This window comes from Anolis carolinensis, chromosome 6 (assembly GCF_035594765.1).
Source record: "Anolis carolinensis isolate JA03-04 chromosome 6, rAnoCar3.1.pri, whole genome shotgun sequence".
NCBI lineage: Eukaryota > Metazoa > Chordata > Lepidosauria > Squamata > Dactyloidae > Anolis > Anolis carolinensis.
In genome coordinates, this window is record NC_085846.1 from 114217650 (window position 1) to 114239866 (window position 22217).

The window sequence follows — 22217 nt, forward strand, 5'->3', positions numbered from 1 at the left end:
CCTTCATTCTGGCCATTGAGACTCCTAGAAGTCCTTCAAAACGACCAGATTTTCCCCAAAAAGAAATGGATTAAGTTTCAAGTGATCTGCTTTGGGTTGCTGTGAATCTTTTGAGCTGTCTGGCCATGTTCCAATAGATTCTCTCCTGACATTTTGCCTGCTGGTATCTGTGGCTGGCATCTTCAGAGCTTCTGGTGGCCAACAGCACCTCTGAAGATGCCAGCCACAGATGCACGCAAAACATCAGGAGAGAATGCTACTGGAATATGGCCATAAAGCCCAAAAAACTCACAGCAACCCAATGATTCCAGACATGAAAGTCTTCGACAACATGATCTGCTTTGTCCTGAAATTTGGCCAAAAATCTCCCCGTATTCTCTAACAATGCTGCATCTCTAAGTGATTCTATTTCAGCCCAAAAGTTGGACAAATTCTTAAAATGCAGCAGTATTCTTCCCCTGACTTTTCAAATGTCCATGTCCAATCCTAGGTTTCTCCACTTGAAATACCATTTCCCAAATAGAAAAACTCAGATCCTCACTATTGGCCTACAACTGGTATGGTCAGCCAAGAAAGGCTGGCTTGAAAGATCTCAAAGACTAAGAGGGAGACTGGAGAGCTGACAATAGTCAGTGGTAACAACATTGACCTAATTAACTGGACCAATGAGTTGACTCAGAATAAGGCAGCTTCATAGGTGTGACTTTGCTCTTACTGAACAAGGAGATCAAAGCTTGATAACTATTAGAGATTTCAGGCCAGGCAGAGGACTCCGTTGGCCTTTCCCCCTCCTTGTCAGATGAGAAGAGATGTTTGCAGATTGAGTCCACCTAGATTCACAAAGGCATGTTTCTTTATCTCAACAGGAGGCTGGCCCGCTCGACCTTGCTTCTTATTCCACTCTTTGGGATTCATTACACAGTGTTTGCCTTTTACCCTGAGAATGTCAGCAAAAGGGAGAGGCTGGTATTCGAACTGGGGCTGGGATCTTTCCAGGTGAGTTCAAGAGGCCTTCTCCATTTACTTCTCCACCCACCCTCTTGCTGCCAGGAGGTTCTGAATGAAAAATTCCAACTGTAGGAAGTCGAACTCACCTTTAGCATTCTGCAGAACGGAGGGAAAAAACTTGGGAAAATTCAGTAAACTTGAACAGGAATATATAACTGTCTGTGTTTACTTAAAGCTCCCATGGGTGGCAAATTAAAAAGAGCGTGAAGACAGCATCACTTAATGTAGAACAGCCCCACTATGCATATTCATCATAAAAATTCAGATATCAAAAAATTAACTTAAAATTAGGCATGGATATTTCCATGTAAATGAAGCTCTTTCACCTAAATATCATTTTTTCCTAATCTTCTTGCAACATCTCTGCTTTCAAGCTGGTTCATACTAGTCTAGTTGTACTACACTACCATATTATTAATTAATTAATTTACAGTATTTATATTCCACCCTTCTCACCCCGAAGGGGACTCAGGGCGCATCACTGAACATACATATGCAGCAAACATTTAATTCCATTTATAAACAGACAAAACAGACAATTGTACATAGAAAGAGATATATAAGCTTTTCCCATCTTCGGCATCTTGGAGGTTTGTGGTCAATTCCGGCTATGGCGGGGGGGGGGGGGGCTGTCGCTCTATTTGTAAGCTTCCTCCTTGATCTATTCACCAGATTTTTCTGGCATTTCCTTATGGGTGCCTTAAAATTCCTCCCTGCTTTTAAGTGGTACCTATTTATCTACTCACATTTTTCTTTCAAACTGCTAGGTAGGGGAAACCTGGGCTAAAGGCCAGGAGCTCACCCTGACCCAGGCTTCGAACTGTCAACCTTTCAACTGACAAGATTTACTGCAGTTGATGGTTTAACCTGCTGTGCTAAAGCCCGATCCACATAATCTTCTTTGAACTAGATTATATGAGTCTACACTGCCATATCATCCAGTTCAAAGCAGATAATATGGATTTTATATGTCAGTGTAGACGGGGCCTTAGAGAAAGGGATTAAAATGCTATATGGAAAAGTATACTTTTTCTCTTGTAAGTTCTTGGTTCTCAGTGGCTTGTGTCTCTGATTTTGACTGTCTCAAATAACATCATACAGAATATGCCTCTCTCTGCCCCTTTCCTCAAGTTACAGGGACATCTATCAACCCCTGAGGCTAGAGATAGGGGCAATTACATCTAATGCCAAGCCAAAGTGTCATTCTCAAAAAGAATTTGATTTCTGGAGGATAAAATATTCCCCTTGAAAAGAGATCCCAGAAATAGCTCCTTCCAAAGAAATATAGTTCAATGTGCTAGGAAAGGATATTCAAAGAACATTTGGAAAAAATTGGTCAAAAAGCAAGGTTTTTTTATTTAGTACCAGGAAACCCTAATCAGAAAAATCCTAGACTGATGACAGTCTTGGTTCTTCTCCACCAAATTTGCACACGAGACTGGAGAAAATAGCAATTTCTTATAGTAGCATTACTTCAGGAACCTTGGGTGTGTAATTATAATTTTTAAATTATTTTTGCTCCAAATATAAAGAGATCAGCTTACAATCACCTTTCATTACAGCTTGAGCATCTCTTATCTAGAAATCCAAAATCCAAAATCCTACGAAATGTCTATATAGATGGCCAGGATAGTGTCACCCTTGCTTTCTTGCATTCAGAGTGCACAAAGTTTGTTTTTTGCACAACATTATTAAAAAATATTGCATAAAATATGTGTATAAAGTGTATATGAAACATCAGTGTATTTTTATTTTTATTTTTTGTAATTTAGACTTGGGATCCATCTCCAAGATATTTCCTTATGTACATATATGAAAATAGAGATATTCCAGAATACAAAACACTCCTGGTGTCAAGCATTTCAGATAAAGGATACTCATTTTTGGAAGTTCTCAGTGCATCCAATAATATGCTGGTGTTCTCTTTTTTTGCTTCAGGGCTTTGTGGTTGCTGTCCTTTACTGCTTCTTGAATGGGGAGGTAAGCCTTTGGGACGGTTGGTTACTTCTCCTTGTAGTCTGAAATCTGCTTACATTTCCATCTTTCCATCCCTCTGCTTTTCCTCATCCCTTTGTTAAAATCTGCCAGGATCCCAAAAAAACTTAGAAGAAGCCCTATCAAGTTTGAAAAAGGAAGCCTATGGGAAACCATCACAATGAGGGACTCCCAAGTCCACATCAACTTGGCCCTGTCTCTTCCATATCTCCAAAGTAGATTAAACACCTTGTATCAATCCTTCAAGGTTCGGACTAAAACCTGGATTGGATTCACAATGAGTTGCACTAGCAATTCTCTCATTTTCTTAGTCCAGAAATATTATTTCTTCCAAGTATGTGTCCTCTTTTGTAGGTGTTTATGGGAGTGATAGGAATGTATTTCCCTCCCAATGAAAGCAGAAAATTGTGAAAACAAAAAATGCCATTTATAGGTACTTCGACATTCATTGTAGACTTGCTCTGGAGGACCTAGAAATGTCTCGAAACAAACACTTTTTTTCATTTACAGTAGAGTCTCACTTATCCAAGACTCACTTATCCAAGATTCTGGATTATCCAGTGCATTTTTGTAGTCAATGTTTTCAATATATTGTGATATTTTGGTGCTAAATTCATAAATACAGTAATTACAACATAACATTAATGCATATTGAACTACATTTTATATCAAATTTGTTGTATAACATGATGTTTTGGTGCTTAATTTGTAAAATCATAACCTAATTTGATGTTTAATAGGCTTTTCCTTAATCCCTCCTTATTATCCAAGATATTCGCTTATCCAAGGTTCTGCCAGCCCATTTAGTTTGGATAAGTGAGACTCTACTGTACTTCAACATTCATTGTAGAGTTGCTCTGGAGGACCTAGAAATGTCTCGAAACAAACACTTTTTTTTTTCATTTACAGTAGAGTCTCGCTTATCCAAGACTCACTTATCCAAGGTTCTGGATTATCCAATGAATTTCTGTAGTCAATGTTTTCAATATATCATGATATTTTGGTGCTAAATTCGTAAATACAATAATTACAACATAACATTACTGCGTATTGAACTACATTTTATGTCAAATTTGTTGTATAACATGTTTTGGTGCTTAATTTGTAAAATCAAAACCTAATTTGATGTTTAATAGGCTTTTCCTTAATCCCTCCTTATTATCCAAGATATTCGCTTATCCAAGGTTCTGCCAGCCCGTTTAACTTGGATAAGTGAGACTCTAGTGTATATGCATGGCAGCAGCAAAGGCAGCAGTAAATATAGAAATCAGAATTGTTTCTACGTATGTTGTTAGCCATTCTGAGTCCCATTTTTGGGAGAAAAGTGGAATATATAAGAGGATGATGATGATGATATATGATCAAAAATTCAGTCATCATGAGTCAAAAAAAATACACAATGCTATTTTCAGTTACAAATAATGTGTGCCAATGCTTATCTATCTCTAGATAAGCATAAGTCATGAAATGCACTAGATGGGTGTTTCCCAAACTTGGTCCTCCTGGTGTTTTGGACCTCCCAGAATTCCTGAATTTTGGCCAAGCTGGCAGGGGCTTCTGGGAGTCGTAGACCACATCCTTTCAAGGTCCAAGGTTTGGGAACCACAGCACTAGGTCATTCTTATCAGCGAGGCCATATCTAGGCATGAAGCCTTGCCTCCAGCTTACTTAGGTGTTGCTTAATTTCAAGGTTCTACTGAAAGGTTCTGTGTTTGGAGCTGGTTTTCTTTTTTAATACAGCTTTTGGCCTCAGCCATGTGAGGCACTGTGGAAGCTATAATGGCTAATGCCCAGTAATCTTCAGTATCCTAGCCATTCAAAACCAAGCCCACTCTAGATATCTTCTACCACTTCATATACCTCTCTCCATTTTGGGTTGCATTTCTTGATCAGTGAAAGAATGTGAATGAATGTTTAGAGATTTCAGCATGAAATCATTATGGCAATGGAACCATGCGTATCAGTGCCAATGCTCAAAAAATGCATGCTTGCTTGACTTCCAGCTTCTAGTTACTTTCTGTTCCATCATGATGTTTGTAGCACTTCACCCATGTTCCTGAGAAGCCATCATGAGCTTATTGACAACAACTTGCCTCCAGTCACCACACATTTGTTCAATATGGCATCAGTCCTTGTCAAGATGGCTCCCAGTAGAGATGATGGTAGTGTTTTTTTGTGGTGTCAGGAGCGACTTTAGAAACTGCAAGTCATTTCTAGTGTGAGAGAATTGGCTGTCTGCAAGGATGTTGCCCAGGGGATGCCTGGGTATTTTGATGTTTTTTTACCATCCTTGTGGGAGGCTTCTCTCATGTCCCCACATGGAGCTGGAGCTGATAGAGGGAGCTCATCCCTACTCTCCCCAGTTGGATTTGAACCGGCAACCTTCAGCCCTCAAGTCATCAGTCTTGCTGGCACAAGGGTTAAACCCAGTGCACTACCGGTGATGCCAATAGTAGTGGTGGAAGAGAAATATTTATAATTTATTAAAATAACATGTGTGGAGCTTCTTTGAACTGGTATATTAATCAATGCTTCAGTTGATTGATTCATGGGGACCAAAGGCACAACTACACTGCAGAATGAACACAGTTTGACATCACTTTAATAGCCATGGCTCAATGCAATGGAATGGAGACCCCAGTGGTGCATTGAGTTGAATCCTTGTGCCGGCAGGACTGCTGAATGACAGGTTGGGGGTTCGAATCCGGGGAGATCAGGTGAGCTCCCTCTGTCAGCACCAGCTCCCCATGCAGGGACACAAGAGCAGTCTCCCACAAGGATAGTAAAGCATCAAACATCTGGGCGGCCCCTGGGCAACGTCCTTGCAGACAGCCAAGAGTGACTTGCAGTTTCTCAAGTCGCGCCTGTAATTTAAAAAATTGCAATGGGATCATGAGAGTGATAGTTCAATGAGTGGCAGAGAAAGCTGAAGATGTTGTGAACCTGCATGGGGAAACCTTTGAATGCTTTGCCTTGCATTGTTTCAAGAATGTTCTGATTGTGTTTGAAGTGATATTTGTCTCAGCATGAACCCAAGCACCTAAGTACATTAAAAAATGACCTCTTAAAGTTTCTCCCTAAAGGTGCAATCAGAAATAAAGAGGAAATGGAGGAGCTGGAAAGTCAACCGGTATTTTGCTGTGGATTTCAAGCATCGCCATCCCTCTCTGGCAAGCAGCGGAGTGAACGGGGGGACGCAGTTGTCAATTCTGAGCAAGAGCAGCTCACAGATTCGCATGTCGAGCATAAATGCGGAGAACCTGGCAACATGAGTCCATGAAACCACCTCCCTCCCCGACTCCCTCACAGCAAGAGAGAGCAAATCCCTTGGAAACCAACAAAAAAGTCATATTCTTGGTGGCGTGGGTTGTTGTGTGTGTCTCTCTGTGTCTTTTTTAAAAACAAAACATCTCCCTTTTATTAATAAGAGAACGAGATCACTCTGGAAACATGGCATCTCTGATGAGCGGAAGACTTGGCGTCGAAAGGTATTGTAAATACATCATGGAGATCATCCAGACAAGACAAGACATTCAACCCACCCACGGCCCCAGCGAGCTGCAAATAATTCCATCTTTGGCCTTGCGTTTCTGGTGATCGTTGTGCCATTGTGAGTTTTGGTTGCCATGCTGATCCTTGTGAAAGAACATCCCATGGAGTTTGTTTCCGCTCTCTGTTGCCATTTCGAGCCCACCTCTTCATCTTGGACCATCTTGGACCTTTCTCCTTGTGCTTTTTCATGACTTTGAATGTAACTCAGTCCCCAGGTGGGCTCATTACCAGCCTTGACTTTGTGAACGTTGAGATGGATTCCACCAGAAGCATTCAGAGCATCAAATGCATCTGTGATCTGTGGATGACACAGATCAACGATTTACACACAAAATGTGGAGTCGTTGGTTTCTTCCTGCCTCCAGGAATGAATCGGAAATGTTGTGTTAAGCTGTGAATTTTCTAAAAGGGCCGTCCCAGCAATGATAGAGCTATATTTTTGAGATGGATGGGTTATTTTATTTCTCCCTTCATTTTGTAAGAAAAGCAAAACAGACACGGAAGCAGGCGGGACCTATATTTGGTTGCCCCTACATTCAGTATAGATGAGTTCCGGGAATGTGTACCTTCTTTTGGACTACATGTTTCTCCATGAAAAAGGAGGGTTGAAGCTGGACATGGTGACCTGCAAATGACTTTGGGGGTGGCACAAAGTGTGAGGCCAAGGTTCACACCTAAAGGGCTAGGACGCCAATTCTGTGGATTATGTAGCCAAAATGAAAAGCCCTACACATAAAAATTCATCATGGCGGTCCACAGAAGGTCCAGCTGGATGATCTGATGCCATGCGAGAGAAATAGGAAAGACTTTGAAATTGGGAGAAATGTATATATATATTTGAATGTGTGAGCTTTCTTCAGCTGAGCATCTGAAGCCTAAATCTAATGGTTAGACCCAACTGGAGTAGATCCCTTGAATCAACTCATGAATGAATTTGGCACTCAATGTATTCAGTGGATCTACTCCAGAAATGCGACCAGCGATTGGATTTAGGCCAGAGGGATTTAGCTGGGGAAAGTTCATTTAACGCCTTCGATTTTGGGTTGGAGGAAGGAGGAAATCCTTTTTCGATCCTGCCTTACAGTCAGAGCCACAACTGATGCATAGCTACTTCAGCCGAATTACCACAATGATGTCAATTTTTAGGAGGCCTCGTGTGACGCACAAAGCCTCCAAAGGACTCTTCTTAATTCCACTGTGGATTGCCGGAGCCTTTCTAGATGTTTCAATATCCTTTCCAATGTGAGTGTGTAAATCTCTCTGTGTGTGTGCACATTAAAAAAGGAATATATATTCATTTTTAATGTAGAGTATATATTATCTGTGTAATATTTTGTTAAACACTAAAGAATGAATGCAAGCTCTCGATGGCCAAGACGATTGCAAGGAAAGGGCTGGTTCTTTCTGTTTAATTTCAATGAATGGAGTTGTTTTTCTAAAAGGTTTGGAGAAGAGATGTGGTGGAGGGAATACATTTCCCTTAAGACAAGCTGAAACCTGGTTCATATATGTTGAGCTGCCCAATCTTTTTTGCAGAGCAAAGGAATGAACATACAAATAATGTATATAATGTTGAATGTTTGATAGTGGTCCTTGATACACAAGGTGTCATGTTTTGTAGAATCATAGAATCCTAGAGTTGGAAGAGACCTGGTGGTCCATCCAGTCCAACCCCATTCTGCCAAGAAGCAGGAAAATTGTGTTCAAAGCACCCCCAATAGGTGGCCATCCAACCTCTGCTTAAAAGCCTCCAAAGAAAGAGCCTCCACCACAATCCAGAGCAGAGAGTTCCACTGCTGAACAGGTCTCACAGTCAGGAAGTTCTTCGTAATGTTCAGGTAGAATCTCCTTTCCTGTAGTTTGAAGCTATTGTTCTGCGTCCTTGTCTCCAGGGCATGTGACGTGATAAAAGAGATCTTTGCATATAGACCTCAATTCACGTTCTTCATATGATGGTTAGTACATCAGTTGTATGATTGAGTTGAGGAACCTCTCCAGGCTGGCTTTATCATTAAGAGAATGAGGCACCAACATCAGAAGACAAATTTTGGGGACAGCAGTCACACCTATCTCCATGTTTCTTTTGAGACTGTGGGCCACTTCTTTCTGGCATTTGCACAGTCAATTCAACTTCTCTCTGTAGAATAGGGGCAGGCGGATCATTTTGTCTTTCTCTTATGACAACAACAACAAAAACCCTTGGGCTGGCTTCACATCTTTCTCCATCTTAAGAGGATTGGATTCCTCAACATATATAACCCAGGTCCAGAGTTGAGAGTTTTGATATATTGACCTCTCAGCATCTTAAATGTTGATGCAGTGGTTCTTATGAAGATGGATTTCTTGCATATGAATGTTCACTGCAGCTCCTTTGTTAAATCGTGACGAATGTTCACTGATCTCTTTCCCTCTATTTTTCTTATCCCTACTTGGCTATAGAAACTGGGGGCCTACCACAGTAGACAACAATAGCTCCTTTGTCATTCTTCTTTCACTGCCATGGCTGCATCCTTCTGAATCCTGGGGACTTGTAATTTAGTGAAGCACGAGAAGAGCTCTGGCCAAGAATTCTAAACTATAAATCCCAGGATTCCATGGCATTCAAAGTAGAAGCACAGTGCTGGAATTGTATACCGTGTTAAGGTCCCCTTTGGTTTTCCAAGTTCTAGCTCAACTGTATTTGGCTTCTCTGGTCAACAATGTATGAAGTGGAGGGACTTCAATCTTCACTTCTCTGCCAGGAACAACAAAGCTTGCATATCCTGCTCTTTTCCAAGTATGGCCTGTTCCTGCCATTGAGGTTGAACAAGAAGTCTCTTTCATTCCTAAGTTCTTTCTATGCACTAGAAATTTCCCAGGGCTTTTGGAAAGGGCAGATGGCTACCACTTGGAACCCTTTTGGCCAGAGTGGTTGCCATTTCCCCCATTTGTTCAGTATAGGTTGCAAATTACATTACCTTTGACCACCATTCAGAGTTTGGTTGGTTGTCAACTTCACTATAATCACCAAGGAGTAAAGCAAACCCAACCAGGGCCCAGGAGACTGAGGCACTATGTTTGCCGGCCATTGGAGAGAGAGCGAGAGAGAAGAAACCAAGGGGCTCATTTTCCCTTTGGAGAACTGGATCAGAGCCACTATGTACAAATGCTCTCGGGTTTTTCTTCTGAGTTTTGTTATCGCTCAGTTATAATGTTTGCTATGTTGAGTTGTTTTTAAAACTTATTTTGTTTCTAATGGAGAAAAAATGGGATGGAATGGGCACCTCTTAGCCAAACAATTTTGGAAAGATGTCCACCTGATAATGGGAAACCAGATTGCTTTCTTAAGGTAGAATTGACTCTCTTTGATGTGGACCATTTTTTGCAATATCTTTCCATGTTGCTCAAGAAATCAAGGAATATTAAAAGGGTGGAAAAATTTGTGAAAAGGATGACATTTATTCCATCCATCAATTGGGCAATGGATATGGTAGCTATTCTCACTTAGTCTTGCAATTACAATAGGACCCCCATATCTGCTGGGAACATACCCCAAGACCACCCAACCTCAGACATACATGATCCTATAGATCCAACCTTTAGTTACCTGAGGGCCAATCAAACTTTAGTATAGCAATGTGAGGTCCAAAGACATTCCAGAAAGAAAATGGATTACATAATTAATATTGAATTACATAAAATAGTAATATTTAATTACACAATTAAAATATTTTTCCAGTAAGAAGGGCAAGGGCCAACAAAAATGAATTGGTGGGCTGCAGGTTGGACCACACTGCTGTAGATAATAGTGAACTCGTATTTTGACTGTACTTGGGTTGGAAGCATATCATACATCAGCACTAGAGAAGTCTTCAAACACTTTGAAAGAGAATATATTATATTTTGAAACATGAGTAAGTGAAACCATGGATATTAAATCTGTGGATAATGAGGTTGTAGTGTTTGATGTTGTTTGTTCATTCTGACATTGCTGGGAAGAGAACATAGAGATCTGCTTTCCACATCACTACAAATAACCCCAATGGCTTAGCTGTTTCATCTTGATCTAGGGTTGTCAAGTGGGATATGAGATGAGGCTCCTGACATTAAAATTCTGAGATGGTAGGACATGATAATGGACTGTAAAGCTCTATCAAGCAGGACCTGCCCACTCTTACTTTCAAATCTCAACTTTCAACTACACCCATCTACTCCCAATTGTACTGTTTAAAGGCAGCAAGTGCCCAGGTAAACACACCTATATCCATAAATATTGGTATGGGAAAACCAAGCCAATTCTAAGAATTACAAATGTTTACAAACAAAACCATGGTCAAAGTTCAAAGGAAGAAAGCAGCTCTGAGCAAAGTCGCTCATTGATGCTGGAAATTTTAGTTTAGAAGTACAGTAGAGTCTCACTTATCCAAGCTAAACGGGCCGGCAGAAACTTGGATAAGCGAATATCTTGGATAATAAGGAGGGATTAAGGAAAAGCCTATTAAAACATCAAATTAGGTTATGATTTTACAAATTAAGCACCAAAACTTCATGTTATACAACAAATTTGACAGAAAAAGTAGTTCAATATGCAGTAATGTTATGTTGTAATTACTGTATTTACGAATTTAGCACCAAAATATCACGATATATTGAAAACATTGACTACAAAAATGGCTTGGATTATCCAGAGGCTTGGATAAGCGAGGCTTGGATAAGTGAGACTCTACTGTACCTACAAAATGTTAGAGATCCAGGAAGCCAAGCATCCAGTTATTTTGCAAGATGCAGAGCAACAACACCATTCATGAAGATCACCTGTGAAGTTCTTGAGGTCTTTATGGATGAGTGCCATTGTACAGCTAGCCATTGCAATATTGCAGAATGCTTGTTTGCTCTCCTGTCCTTTGGAAATTACCACATTCAGGAGACTACAACAAAGAAAAAAATACAGATTCAGGAGGACCTTCAAGGATTCTGGGTTATAAAACTGCCCCCCCTCCCAATCCATCTCAATTACCTACTCCCAGTCCAATCCATTAAGCATATTTTCCATCCCAAACTCAAAACTCCACTCTGGTTATCCCATCAAGAATAGTGTTCCCAATGGGGCTGCTGTACTCCTCCATAGATATTTTGTACTGAAGAGGGAATAGATGAACGGGGCAAGAGGTGACCCTTTTCATTTGTTGGGCTTCAAGGGAGTAGAAACCAAAATTCCAAATTTGCTTCTACAGTTGATGTAAATATCTGTTTCGGGTTTAAACAGTGCTGCGTTTCATTTCTTTCCTTTTCCCCCTCCTCTGCTGCTGAGATATATTTTGGAGTTTATGAAAATCTATGTTATTAAAAAAAGAAAATGTAATAATAATAAAACATTTGTTGTGACACATTTCTTGGAATCATTTTCAAAACAAACAAACATACAACCAGATTGTGTTTTGGAAGATATTTTAGTCATTCATTTATTACATTTATATGCCACCTACCCACCTTTGCTCCAAAAACCTAAGGGTGGTGTACACACATCCTTCATTTGTTTTGTTGTTGTTGTGTGCTGTCAAGGCATTTCCAACTTATAGTGAGCTTTTTAAGCAAGCATTCCCTAGCATTTTCTGGGGTTGAGAGTATGCAATTTGTCCAAGATCACTGTGGATTTTAGGGTTGTTGTATGTCTTTCGGGCTGTGTGGCCATGTTCCAGAAGTATTCTCTCCTGACGTTTCGCCCACATCTATGGCAGGCATCCTCAGAGGTTGTGAGGCATGGAGAGACTAGGCAAGGAAGGTAAAATATATATCTGTGGAGAGTCCAGGGTGTGACAATAGTCCTTTGTCAGTTGGAAGCCAGTTAATGTTGCAGTTAATCACCCTAATTAGCATTGGAAAGGTTTGTCTCTTGCCTGGGGGGCATCCTTTGTTCAGAGTCATTAGCCATCCCTGGGGCTCTTCTGCCCTCAGAGTGTTGCTTCCAATCTACTGTTCTGATTTTTCACGACTGCATGGAATTTGAACCCTGGTCTCCTGAGTTGAAGTCCAGTGATTAAGCCACTGCACCATGCCCCGACCTCTGTTAGAGGACACAATAAGGATTACTGAACTATTTTGGGCAAAATGTCTTAAACATGAGGTATATTGGGGATGGACTATTGCACCCTTTAGACCAGCCATGGCAAATTTCGACCCTCCAGGTGTTTTGGACTTCAACTGCCACAATTGTGGCAGTTGAAATCCAAAACACCTGGAGGACCCAAGTTTGCCCATGTCTACTTTAGATGCTATTGGAGTGGAGTTCCCATCACCCCAAGCTAACATATCCAGTGGTGAAGACTCATAGATTCCAACATTTCCATGCTCACAGACATTCACCCTGACTGAAAATGGTGGTGAGAAATAACAACAACTTATTCAATACAGTTTCATAATTACAGTACCTAACAAAAATGGTAGCTCCTCTGCAAAACTTCTCTTTTTCTTTATCATGCTTTCCCATAGTACCCAACCCTGAAAAACAAACATTACATTCAAGTTGTGGCGACCTCAGAGTTGTGGTTCTTATCTGAGGAAGTATTCTTTCATTGAGTCAACCTTGCCAGCAGTGAGTTTATATACAGTCACCCAAACCAATAAGAAGCCAGTTTTGGGATCACCCTATACATCCTGAAGACCCCAGATTCCCATCCTTGGGCTGAGACCAAAGTCACCTGTAGTACAGCTACTGCCCGCTGCTGGAATGCTAAGACTGGATACTTTCCAGTGATTCTGAGGACTGGAGAGTGTTTAAGAGTTTCAGACAGAGGCGAGGTCATTGGGGCAGACGCTCCTTTTGGGACTGATTCTGTCTAGCAGAGATAACTGTGTGACGTAATTTGTTGGGCTGTAATCTCTGGAGAGGCTTCGGTGCTTCCGAGTGAAGCTGAGATAATGCTGGTAGTGCCACTTCCGGAGACGTTTCTTGAACTCGGCTTGAACCTGTGATGGAGAAAGTGTTGGCAGGAACAGGGGAGAAAACTTAAGTCAGAGCTATATATATATATATAGAATTGAACTTTGCAGACTCATCCATGTTGTTGGATTTGCAATTGCTTTTTATTTAAGGGGAGGAAGGAAACTGTCAAAATACTCCTAGAAAAAGTAGCTGCGTACATGACTGAAGGACCCAAATCTCCAAAGCTGAAAGCCACTGAAATTACGGAGGGGATATTAAACGAAATGGACCTCCAACTTCTTACATTTTTTTTTAAAAAGCCACATAGTTCCAGACCTAATAAAGACCATTTTGCATCATGGAAAGGAAGATGGCTTCTGGACCACCAGAGTTTTCTCATGCCTGATCTACTTCCTTCTCTTCCCATGTTTCAGAACACAATCCTGGGAATTTGAGGATGTTCCTGCAATCAGGATGGACCAAGACACTCAACTGCTCAAAGGAAAAGCTACTCATTGGTGTCCTTTCCCATATCCAAGCAGAGCCAAACCATTGAATCTAACTTCAGTTGGCCAACATTTTTCACATTGCCCAACATTGTCAGATGCACAGCACAGCACACACAACCCTTGTTCTCTAACTCCATATTGCCATCCCATGCCATTCTACTATATTTGCTGTCTGAGACTCTGTTTACTAGGAGACACTCCCTACAGGTTACTTGGAAAAAAATATCTTAAATCTAATATTAGTCAAATAATTGGCCTTAGGGGGCATATGGACTTCACAAGCCACACTTTGCTCATCCATGACTTAGAGCAGACAGATTGTTAGGTTTCTTGAGCAGAAGAGACCAAGAGTTGAATGTGCCATTTGTGGTCTATAGAAGCAGATCAAAACTCCCTCAAGTTCCTACAAGGGTACATGAAGGTCTCTTTTTGGGAAATGGGGTACAATGCTTGCCTTTCCAAATAAGATTTTCCAAAAAAGTTTCCTTGTTTCCACTTACCTCTCCATTTAAGAAACAGTACAGGAGGGCCACCAAGAAACCCTTGAAAAGGAGACAAGAATAAGAACAGATGGTTCTTTTGATTTTGAGCAATAACACAACTGCATGAAAGGTTTATAGTGTTATGGACATGGCAGATGAGCCAACAGAAGGTTGATAAAGAGCATATAAGTGTGAAAGCTTTAAACCCTAACAAGCAGACTTACAGCAGAGATGAGCGACATTCATGCCAGTTGTCTCTTCTGGGGTTTTTAATATGAGAAACCATACTGTGCTATGCTACTCTCCCATTGTCCTAAATCATCCTGTGTTGGACATGAGCACTTAATTAATTATCTTAGACGACATTAGAGAGATAACAAAATGACAATCTCTACTCTTATTAGCCAGGATTCGTCCTGCAAGACATCTGTTGCAAATCCTCTCTTTGGGCCAACAAATATTCTCAACTGCCAAGGTCATGAGCAAAGCCAGCCAACATGTAAAAGCACAAACATTTCTGAAAGAAAGATGCTAAGGGATAGGTATAAATGGAGAATGTACACACGTCACCAAAATCTCCCTATTACAATGGTCTTCCAGTGATGTGTATTACACCATCTCCTTTTCCTCAACCCTTACCTGGAATGACCCTACTCCCAGTTCAAGGTAGAGTCGAGCAACCATCCCAATGCTTTCTGGGAAGAAGGCAAAGACAACGTAGTGTGCTCCAAAAAGGGGGATGAGGAGTAAAGTGGATTTGGCCAGCCTCCTGAAAGAGAAAACATTGACGAAACAAATTCTAAGTGTCATTAAAGATCTAGTAGACGACCATTTGCATGACAACAGATGCTTGGTAAGTTGGAGAAAATGAAAGGTTTGGTCACTTACACAAAATGCTTTGTATGCCGTCCTCCGGTCTCTGCAGATTGTAATTTCTGCACCAAAATGCGGATGACATTGAGAAAGATCGCAAAGTTGATCTAGAGAGACCAGAAGGGTATTAATTCCCACCTAAAGTTCGCAAAATTCATTCTTTTGAATTAATCCTTCCTTCCTAAGGTAAAGGTAAAGGTTTCCCCTGATGTTAAGTCCAGTCATGTCTGACTCTGGGGGTTCGTGCTCATCTCCATTTCTAAGCCCAAGAGCCAGCGTTGTCCGTAGACACCTCCAAGGTCATGTGGCCGGCATGACTGCATGGAATGCCGTTACCTTCCCGCCGGAGTGGTACCTATTGATCTACTCACATTGGCATGTTTTCGAACTGCTAGGTTGGCAGGAGCTGGGGCTAACAGCGGGCGCTCATTCCACTCCCAGGATTTGAACCTGGGACCTTTCGGTCTGCAAGTTCAGCAGCTCAGTGATTTAACACACTTCGCCACTGGGGCTCCTTCCTTCCTTCTCTATGATAATTGCTCCTAGTTAATAAAACAACACAAAGTGGATTCAGTTATCTATGTGTTTCCCAACTTGCCTTTTATTTGGTACAAGAATTGGGATTGTTGTGGATACAGCTACATTTTTCATAAAGTGCAAACTGGGGCCAGCATAGTTTTGCACTTTGGGACTATGGTTTTTGAAACAACTTTTGTTTGCATTTGTGCATGTGTGTGTGTGCATGTGTGTGTGTGTGTGAGTGTAGAAAGGAAACTTGGGGGATTATTTTTTATTGCAGGCTCTAGCATCCAAGCTAGTTGGGGATTCTAGGAGTTGTAGTCCAAACAATGCTCTCAACCTCGCTTTGATGCATTTGAAAGGTCTGGCTAATAAAGGAGATTCTCCACTGTTTGCATTTCAATAGCAGCACCACTTGCTTATTTGTTTATGCGGAAGGTAAGCAAAAAAACCAGGATGGATGTTCAAAAGGTTATGAAGATGGCTCATGGCACATGGAGTTCCACAGCAATTGCAGACAATTGCTGGCCTTTCTGTTCTTCAAAGCAAGGGGATCAAAAGCAGAACTCACTAGAACCGTTAATAGGATGGGTCCCTTGATGATCCACAGCACGGCTGAACTTTCTTCTTCATCATCCCAGCATCTGAATGGGACAAGGAAAGATTTAATTTAATTCACATGAACCTGGAAGAGAAGGGGGCTGCTCTTCCCTTTGCATACTTTCATGGAGATTGTTTTGTAATCCTTCAGGTCATTTCTGATCTATGAAGACCTTATCATGAATGAGGTTTTCTTAACAAGAGCCTTTGTTTCCCTCTGAAGCTGAGAGAGTGTGACTTGTCCAAGATTAGCAGTGGGAGTTACATGACTGTATTGGATTCAAAACCTGATCTCTAGGGTCTTCGGTTGCATTTACACTTTAGAATTACCGAATATATTCAAGTATAAGCCGATCCGAATATAAGCCGAGGCACCGAATTTTACCACAAAAAAACTGGGAAAACATTGACTCCAGTATAAGCTGAGAGTGGTAAATTTCAGAAATAAAAATAGATACCAATAAAATTACATTAATTGAGGCATCAGTAGGTTAAATGTTTTTGAATATTTACATAAAGCTCAAATTAAAGATAAGACTGTCCAACTCTAAGCAAATCATTCTCATCTTCTTCAGTGTAAATGTTCTTATGTATCCTTTTAATAATAATAAAGTAAAATAATACATGTAGTAATAATAATAATAATAAATACAGGAAAATAATACATGCAATAATAAATAGAGTAAAATAATATATGCAATAATAATAATAATAATAATAATAATAATAATATCAGAGTGAAATAATGTATTAATGATAATAAAATAGAGTAAAATAAATGTAATAGTAGCAACAATAATAGAGCAAAATAATAAATGTAATAATACCAATAATAATAGAGAAAAATAATAAATGTACCATATATTCTCGAGTATAAGCTGACCCAAATTTAAGCCAACCAGGACCCTCACCCGAGTATAAACCGAGGGGGGCTTTTTCAGTCTTAAATAAGAGCTGAAAAACTAGGCTTATACTCGAGTATATACAGTAATTCAGTCCAACTGCTTGGGCTAAATGCTATAGAGTCCTAGGATTTATAGTTTGTTCAGACACCAGCACTCTTTGGCAGAGAAAGTGAAAGACTTTGTAAAATTACAGTTCTTATGATTCCACAGCTCTTAGCCATGACACCATAAAGTGGTGACAAACTGCATTCATTCCACAGCGTAGATACACCCGCTGACTGGCAGTAAGTTTCTAGGTTTCATGCTTATGTTTTTTTCAGGCATGGATGTGTGGAACTACATCATTTTAAAAATCTAAAAAGTCACCCAGTATTCTGTCTGTAAATCCTGGCTATGATCCATGCCAATGTTGTCACTCCTGGTGCACCTGGAGGCAAAAGACAAAAAAAGTGGACACATGAAAGAAGTTGTGTGCAATCAATAGCAGAATCACACAATAATGTTTTCTTTTGTTGTAATTACAGCTATTATTATGATCGAAGACCCATTTATTTGATTGCATTCATACACCTTGTGTTACTGGGCACATACGTATTTCTTTCTTATATTGCTGAATGGAAGAACAAAGGATTTCAAAGGTTTTCAGCCACTGGCTGAATTGACAAGAGTTTGTCAACATTTGTGCAAATCCTGGTGTTTTTATGTTGAATGAAAAGTAATGCCTCCACCTTCATTACTTGGGTTTGGATGGGAATATTTTAATAAATCAAATGCAGAAATAATCCTTAGAATGTGCTCTTTAACTACCATTATTCACTTTTTCACATAATCACCAGACAATTGGATACATTTCTGCCAACGATGAACAAGTTTTCCGAAGCCATCACGGAAGAAGTCGACACTCTGTTTCTGCAACCGGCGTCTCACAGGACCTGTCGTGCACAGATCTTCTGATAGCCAAGCAAAGCAATAATGTGACCCACACATTCTTGTGAAATGACAATTATGCTTGAAATATCTTTCCAAGTAATACGACGATCGTCCTGAATTTTTGCTTGTGAAAGTCGGTGGTTGCTGTCACAGGACATCCAGCTCTTTGTTTGTCACGCAAGTCAGATGTTCCCACCTCAACATCTTTCAACTTACTCACCCAACAATGCACAGGACTCACAGCAACACAATCCCCATAAACAGCTTGCATTCTTGGATGAATCTCCTTTGGGGTGACACCTTCTGCTGTCAAGAATTCAATGACTGCACGTTGCTTAAGTCGCATTGACCAACCGCCTGCACAGGGTTCCGTACTTCGCACTTTAACAACACAACTGTTCAATGCTAAGGCTTCCTGCCAAATGGAACTGTAGAGGAGAGTCTACTGAACAAGCCAGGACCTGTCGCAGACCAGGACTGCCATCTGTTGAGGAGTTACGAAGGTGGAGACATTACTTTTCATTCAACCCTTGTACTACCCTATTGTTTTGTGCAAACATACTCAACACTTATATTTTATTTGCTAGGAAATTAGAGCAGAGTGCTGTACAATGGGTCAGTTAATTGTTCATGTTGTGTGCCTTCAAGTCATTTCCTGATTATGGTGGACCTAAGGAGAACCAAGCATGGAGTTGAAGTTCCAAAAGTCTGTTTTCCAAGAAATGTCAGTCAAAAGAATTAGGGGATGATCACAAAGCAGTCTACTAACCCCATCCAATCAGGATGAACCTCCAGGCGTACTGTTTATCAGGGACAAAGGTCAGCACCAGCAGTGTCTGCAGATACATGCCCTCAACCAGCAGCCAGAAGAAGTTGGCCAAAATGCTGAACTGGAAGAATGTCAGAGCCACTTTGCATGTCACCTAAAAGGGAAACAGGAAATTCAGATTTAAACATGGTGATTCCTTAGAAATTGTAAAGTATCATGGCTAGTGTTTATTTTTCTTCCAGCAAGACTATGGGAAGAAGGTCCACCAGGTGAAATACATCAGTTGAAGCTTTCCCCACCCCAGTAAGTCTGGATGCATCTACTCTGCAGAATTGATGCAGCTCGACACCACTTGAGCTGCCAGAGCTCAATGCTATGGAATCCTGAGATTTGTAGTTTGGTGAAGCACCAGCAAACCTTGAGGCCTACAAACCTTGTAAAATTGCAGCTCCCAGGATTCTATAGCATTGAACCATGGCAGCTCAAGTGGTGTCAAAATGCATTAATTTTACAATGTAGATGACATCCCATGTAAGGAACAGCTCTATCCATCATCTTGGTTTGAAACGACATGGAACTATTCCTCCTTATCATTTATTTCAGAAGCAAAGGAGCATGGAGCCTACTTACTGTGGACATCTGGCAGTGGTCCATGCTGTCATCAGAGAACAAAATGGCATCTTTTGTGAAAACTGCAGCTGCCCTCAGGATGAAGGAGAGAAACAAATGCATGTGGATATAATTCCGCGTGCAGTGAAATTTTCTAGAAAAGAGCAAAAAAGTGAAATGTCATTTTATGGATGGAGGTGAAGTCATTGGATAATAGGTAAAAGGTAAAGATTTCCCCTGACGTTAAGTCTATTTGTGTCTGACTCTGGGGGTTGGTGTTCATCTCCATTTCTAAGCCAAAGAGCCGGCGTTGTCCGTAGACACCTCCAAGGCCATGTGGCCACTGGCATGACTGCATGGAGTGCTGTTACCTTCCCGCCGGAGCGGTACCTATTGATCTACTCACATTTACATGTTTTCAAACTGCTAGGTTGGCAGAAGCTGGAGATAACAGCGGGTGCTCACTCTCCCCCCCCCCGGATTCGAACCTGCGACCTTTCAGTCTGCAAGTTCAGCAGCTCAGCGCTTTAACACACTGTGCCACCGGGGGCTCATTGGATGATGATGATGATGATGATGATAATAATAATAATAATAATAATAATAATAATAATAATAATACTTTATTTATAATCCGCTTCCATCTCCCTGAGGGAACTCAGAGCAGTTCACATGGGGAACAAGCACGATCAACAGATAAAACAATACGACGACAACATATACAGTCTCACTAATCCAAGCCTCACTTATCCAAGCCTCTGGATAATCCAAGCCATTTTTGTAGTCAATGTTTTCAATATATGGTGATATTTTGGTGCTAAATTTGTAAATACAGTAATTACAACATAACATTACTGTGTATTGAACTACTTTTTCTGTCAAATTTGTTGTATAACATGAAGTTTTGGTGCTTAATTTGTAAAATCATAACCTAATTTGATGTTTAATAGGCTTTTCCTTAATCTCTCCTTATTATCCAAGATATTTGCTTATCCAAGCTTCTGCCGGCCCGTTTAGCTTGGATAAGTGAGACTCTACTGTATAATTAAAACAATAACAGTAAAATAACATTAATAAAATAGATAGCGAGCATCATGACTAAATGGTGAGGCTATTAAGAAATTACAGGAATGGCAGGCATGTCCAAAAACGCAAGGCAATGACATTCAGGAATAAAGTAAAGTGCTGAGGGTTTCGGCAGTAAATAGTTAAGACTGGATGGTGATGAAAACGGACCTACTGTTCGAAAGCACGTTGAAACATCCAAGTCTTCAAATTTTTGCAGAATGTGGCCAGGGTAGGTGCTAATCTAATCTCCCTAATTCCAGAGCTGGGGGACCACCACCGAGAAGGCCCTCTCTCTCATCCCCACCAATCATGTTTGCAACAGAGGCGGGAGTGGGAGAAGGGCCTCCCCAGCAGATCTAAGAGCTTGGGCTAGTTTGTAGGGGGAGATAGGATCACGCAAGTAAGCAGGACCCAAGCCGTTTAGGGCTTTATAGGTCATAACAGACAGCTCTGACTGTCTTCCTAGTATTTAGGTGGAATCTCTTTTCTTGCAATTTGCTTTGTGTCCTAGCCTGCATGTTGTGACTCAGCTGGAATCTAGGATTGACTCTGAGGAGGAAACAGGGGTTCAGGTTCAGAATCTCCCCGAAAGGCCTGTAACTGTAGAAGATGAGGAACAAAGAGTGCAAGTTCAGTTTCCCACAGAGAGGGTTGGTGTTGACAACTCTGAAACTACTGAACCCAACCAGGTGCACACTGACTCAGGACAGGAGGATGGAATGTTTTCAGCCTGATAATGAGCCTCAGCAAAATAATGAGCATGCTGACCTTGATGAGATGGGCTCTTTAGATCGAGCTGACCGGTTGGAATTGAGGGTACGCCGTAGTACTAGAATTGCAAACAGGCGTGGGGAGCCACGAGGGCAAAGGAATGCTTTCATGTTTTGCAAAGAGTGTTAAAAGGAGACGTTTGGGGAAAAGTTGTTGTCAAAGTAACTTTCTTTCACCGGAGAAGCAAGTTCTAGTTTTCCTGCTGTGTCTTGGATTATCTTGCAGTCTATGTATCCATGTTCCTTGGATTTTGACATGCCTTCTTTGGATCTTGTTTATTCCTTGTAAATTCCTGATTTGTATTTCAAGATTATATTTTGTAACTGGCTTTTGAGATTTTACTTCTGCTTTTTGAAGAACTTTTTTCTATCCATTTTTAATAAACTGAAAAGACTTAAACCTGCTGTACAGTTTGTGTGTCAGAGCAAGGTGAATCAGGGCTGAGGTACGACACTGTAGAGCATAATTCAAATGTTTACACATGGCTATCATGTCCCCTCTCCATCTTCTCCTCTCCAAGCTAAGCATAACCAGCTTCTTAAGCTGCTTCTCATAGGGATTCAGGGCATCCAGATCTTTTGCCACTTTAATAGCTGTCCTCTGGACCCCTTCCAGCTTTGCCCATCTCCTTCTTCAATGTTGGTGCCCAGAACTGGACTCAGGGTTATTATTCCAGGTGAAGAGAGTGGGACTATTACTTCCCTCAATCTGGACTCCTATTGATGC

General features: G+C 40.8%; 2 protein-coding genes across 11 annotated transcripts in view; one reads left to right on the forward strand and one right to left on the reverse strand.

Moving 5' to 3' along the window:
• The window catches only part of adcyap1r1 (ADCYAP receptor type I), a 119322-nt gene extending 103075 nt beyond the window's left edge, over positions 1–16247 (forward strand). For 5 of the 10 annotated variants that reach the window (XM_008112218.3, XM_062957805.1, XM_008112220.3 and 2 more), the window contains 3 exons: positions 867–996; positions 2947–2988; positions 6074–11921. In XM_008112218.3, the coding sequence (XP_008110425.1) occupies positions 867–996; positions 2947–2988; positions 6074–6283 (382 nt within the window). In that variant the 3' untranslated portion in view covers positions 6284–11921. Of the gene's footprint in view, positions 1–866; positions 997–2946; positions 2989–6073; positions 11922–13890 lie in introns of those variants that run through there. The other 5 variants (XM_008112219.3, XM_008112222.3, XM_062957807.1 and 2 more) reach the window with 2 other exon arrangements.
• LOC100564129 (vasoactive intestinal polypeptide receptor 1) overlaps positions 11966–22217 on the reverse strand; it is a 28782-nt gene continuing 18530 nt past the window's right edge. The window contains exons 6-13 of the mRNA XM_008112225.2: positions 19674–19806; positions 19044–19197; positions 17711–17771; positions 16411–16483; positions 15336–15427; positions 15087–15216; positions 14466–14507; positions 11966–13500 (exon numbers count right to left, since the gene is read on the reverse strand). Coding sequence (XP_008110432.1) covers positions 13318–13500; positions 14466–14507; positions 15087–15216; positions 15336–15427; positions 16411–16483; positions 17711–17771; positions 19044–19197; positions 19674–19806 — 868 coding nt within the window. The 3' untranslated portion in view covers positions 11966–13317. The remainder of the gene's footprint in view (positions 13501–14465; positions 14508–15086; positions 15217–15335; positions 15428–16410; positions 16484–17710; positions 17772–19043; positions 19198–19673; positions 19807–22217) is intronic.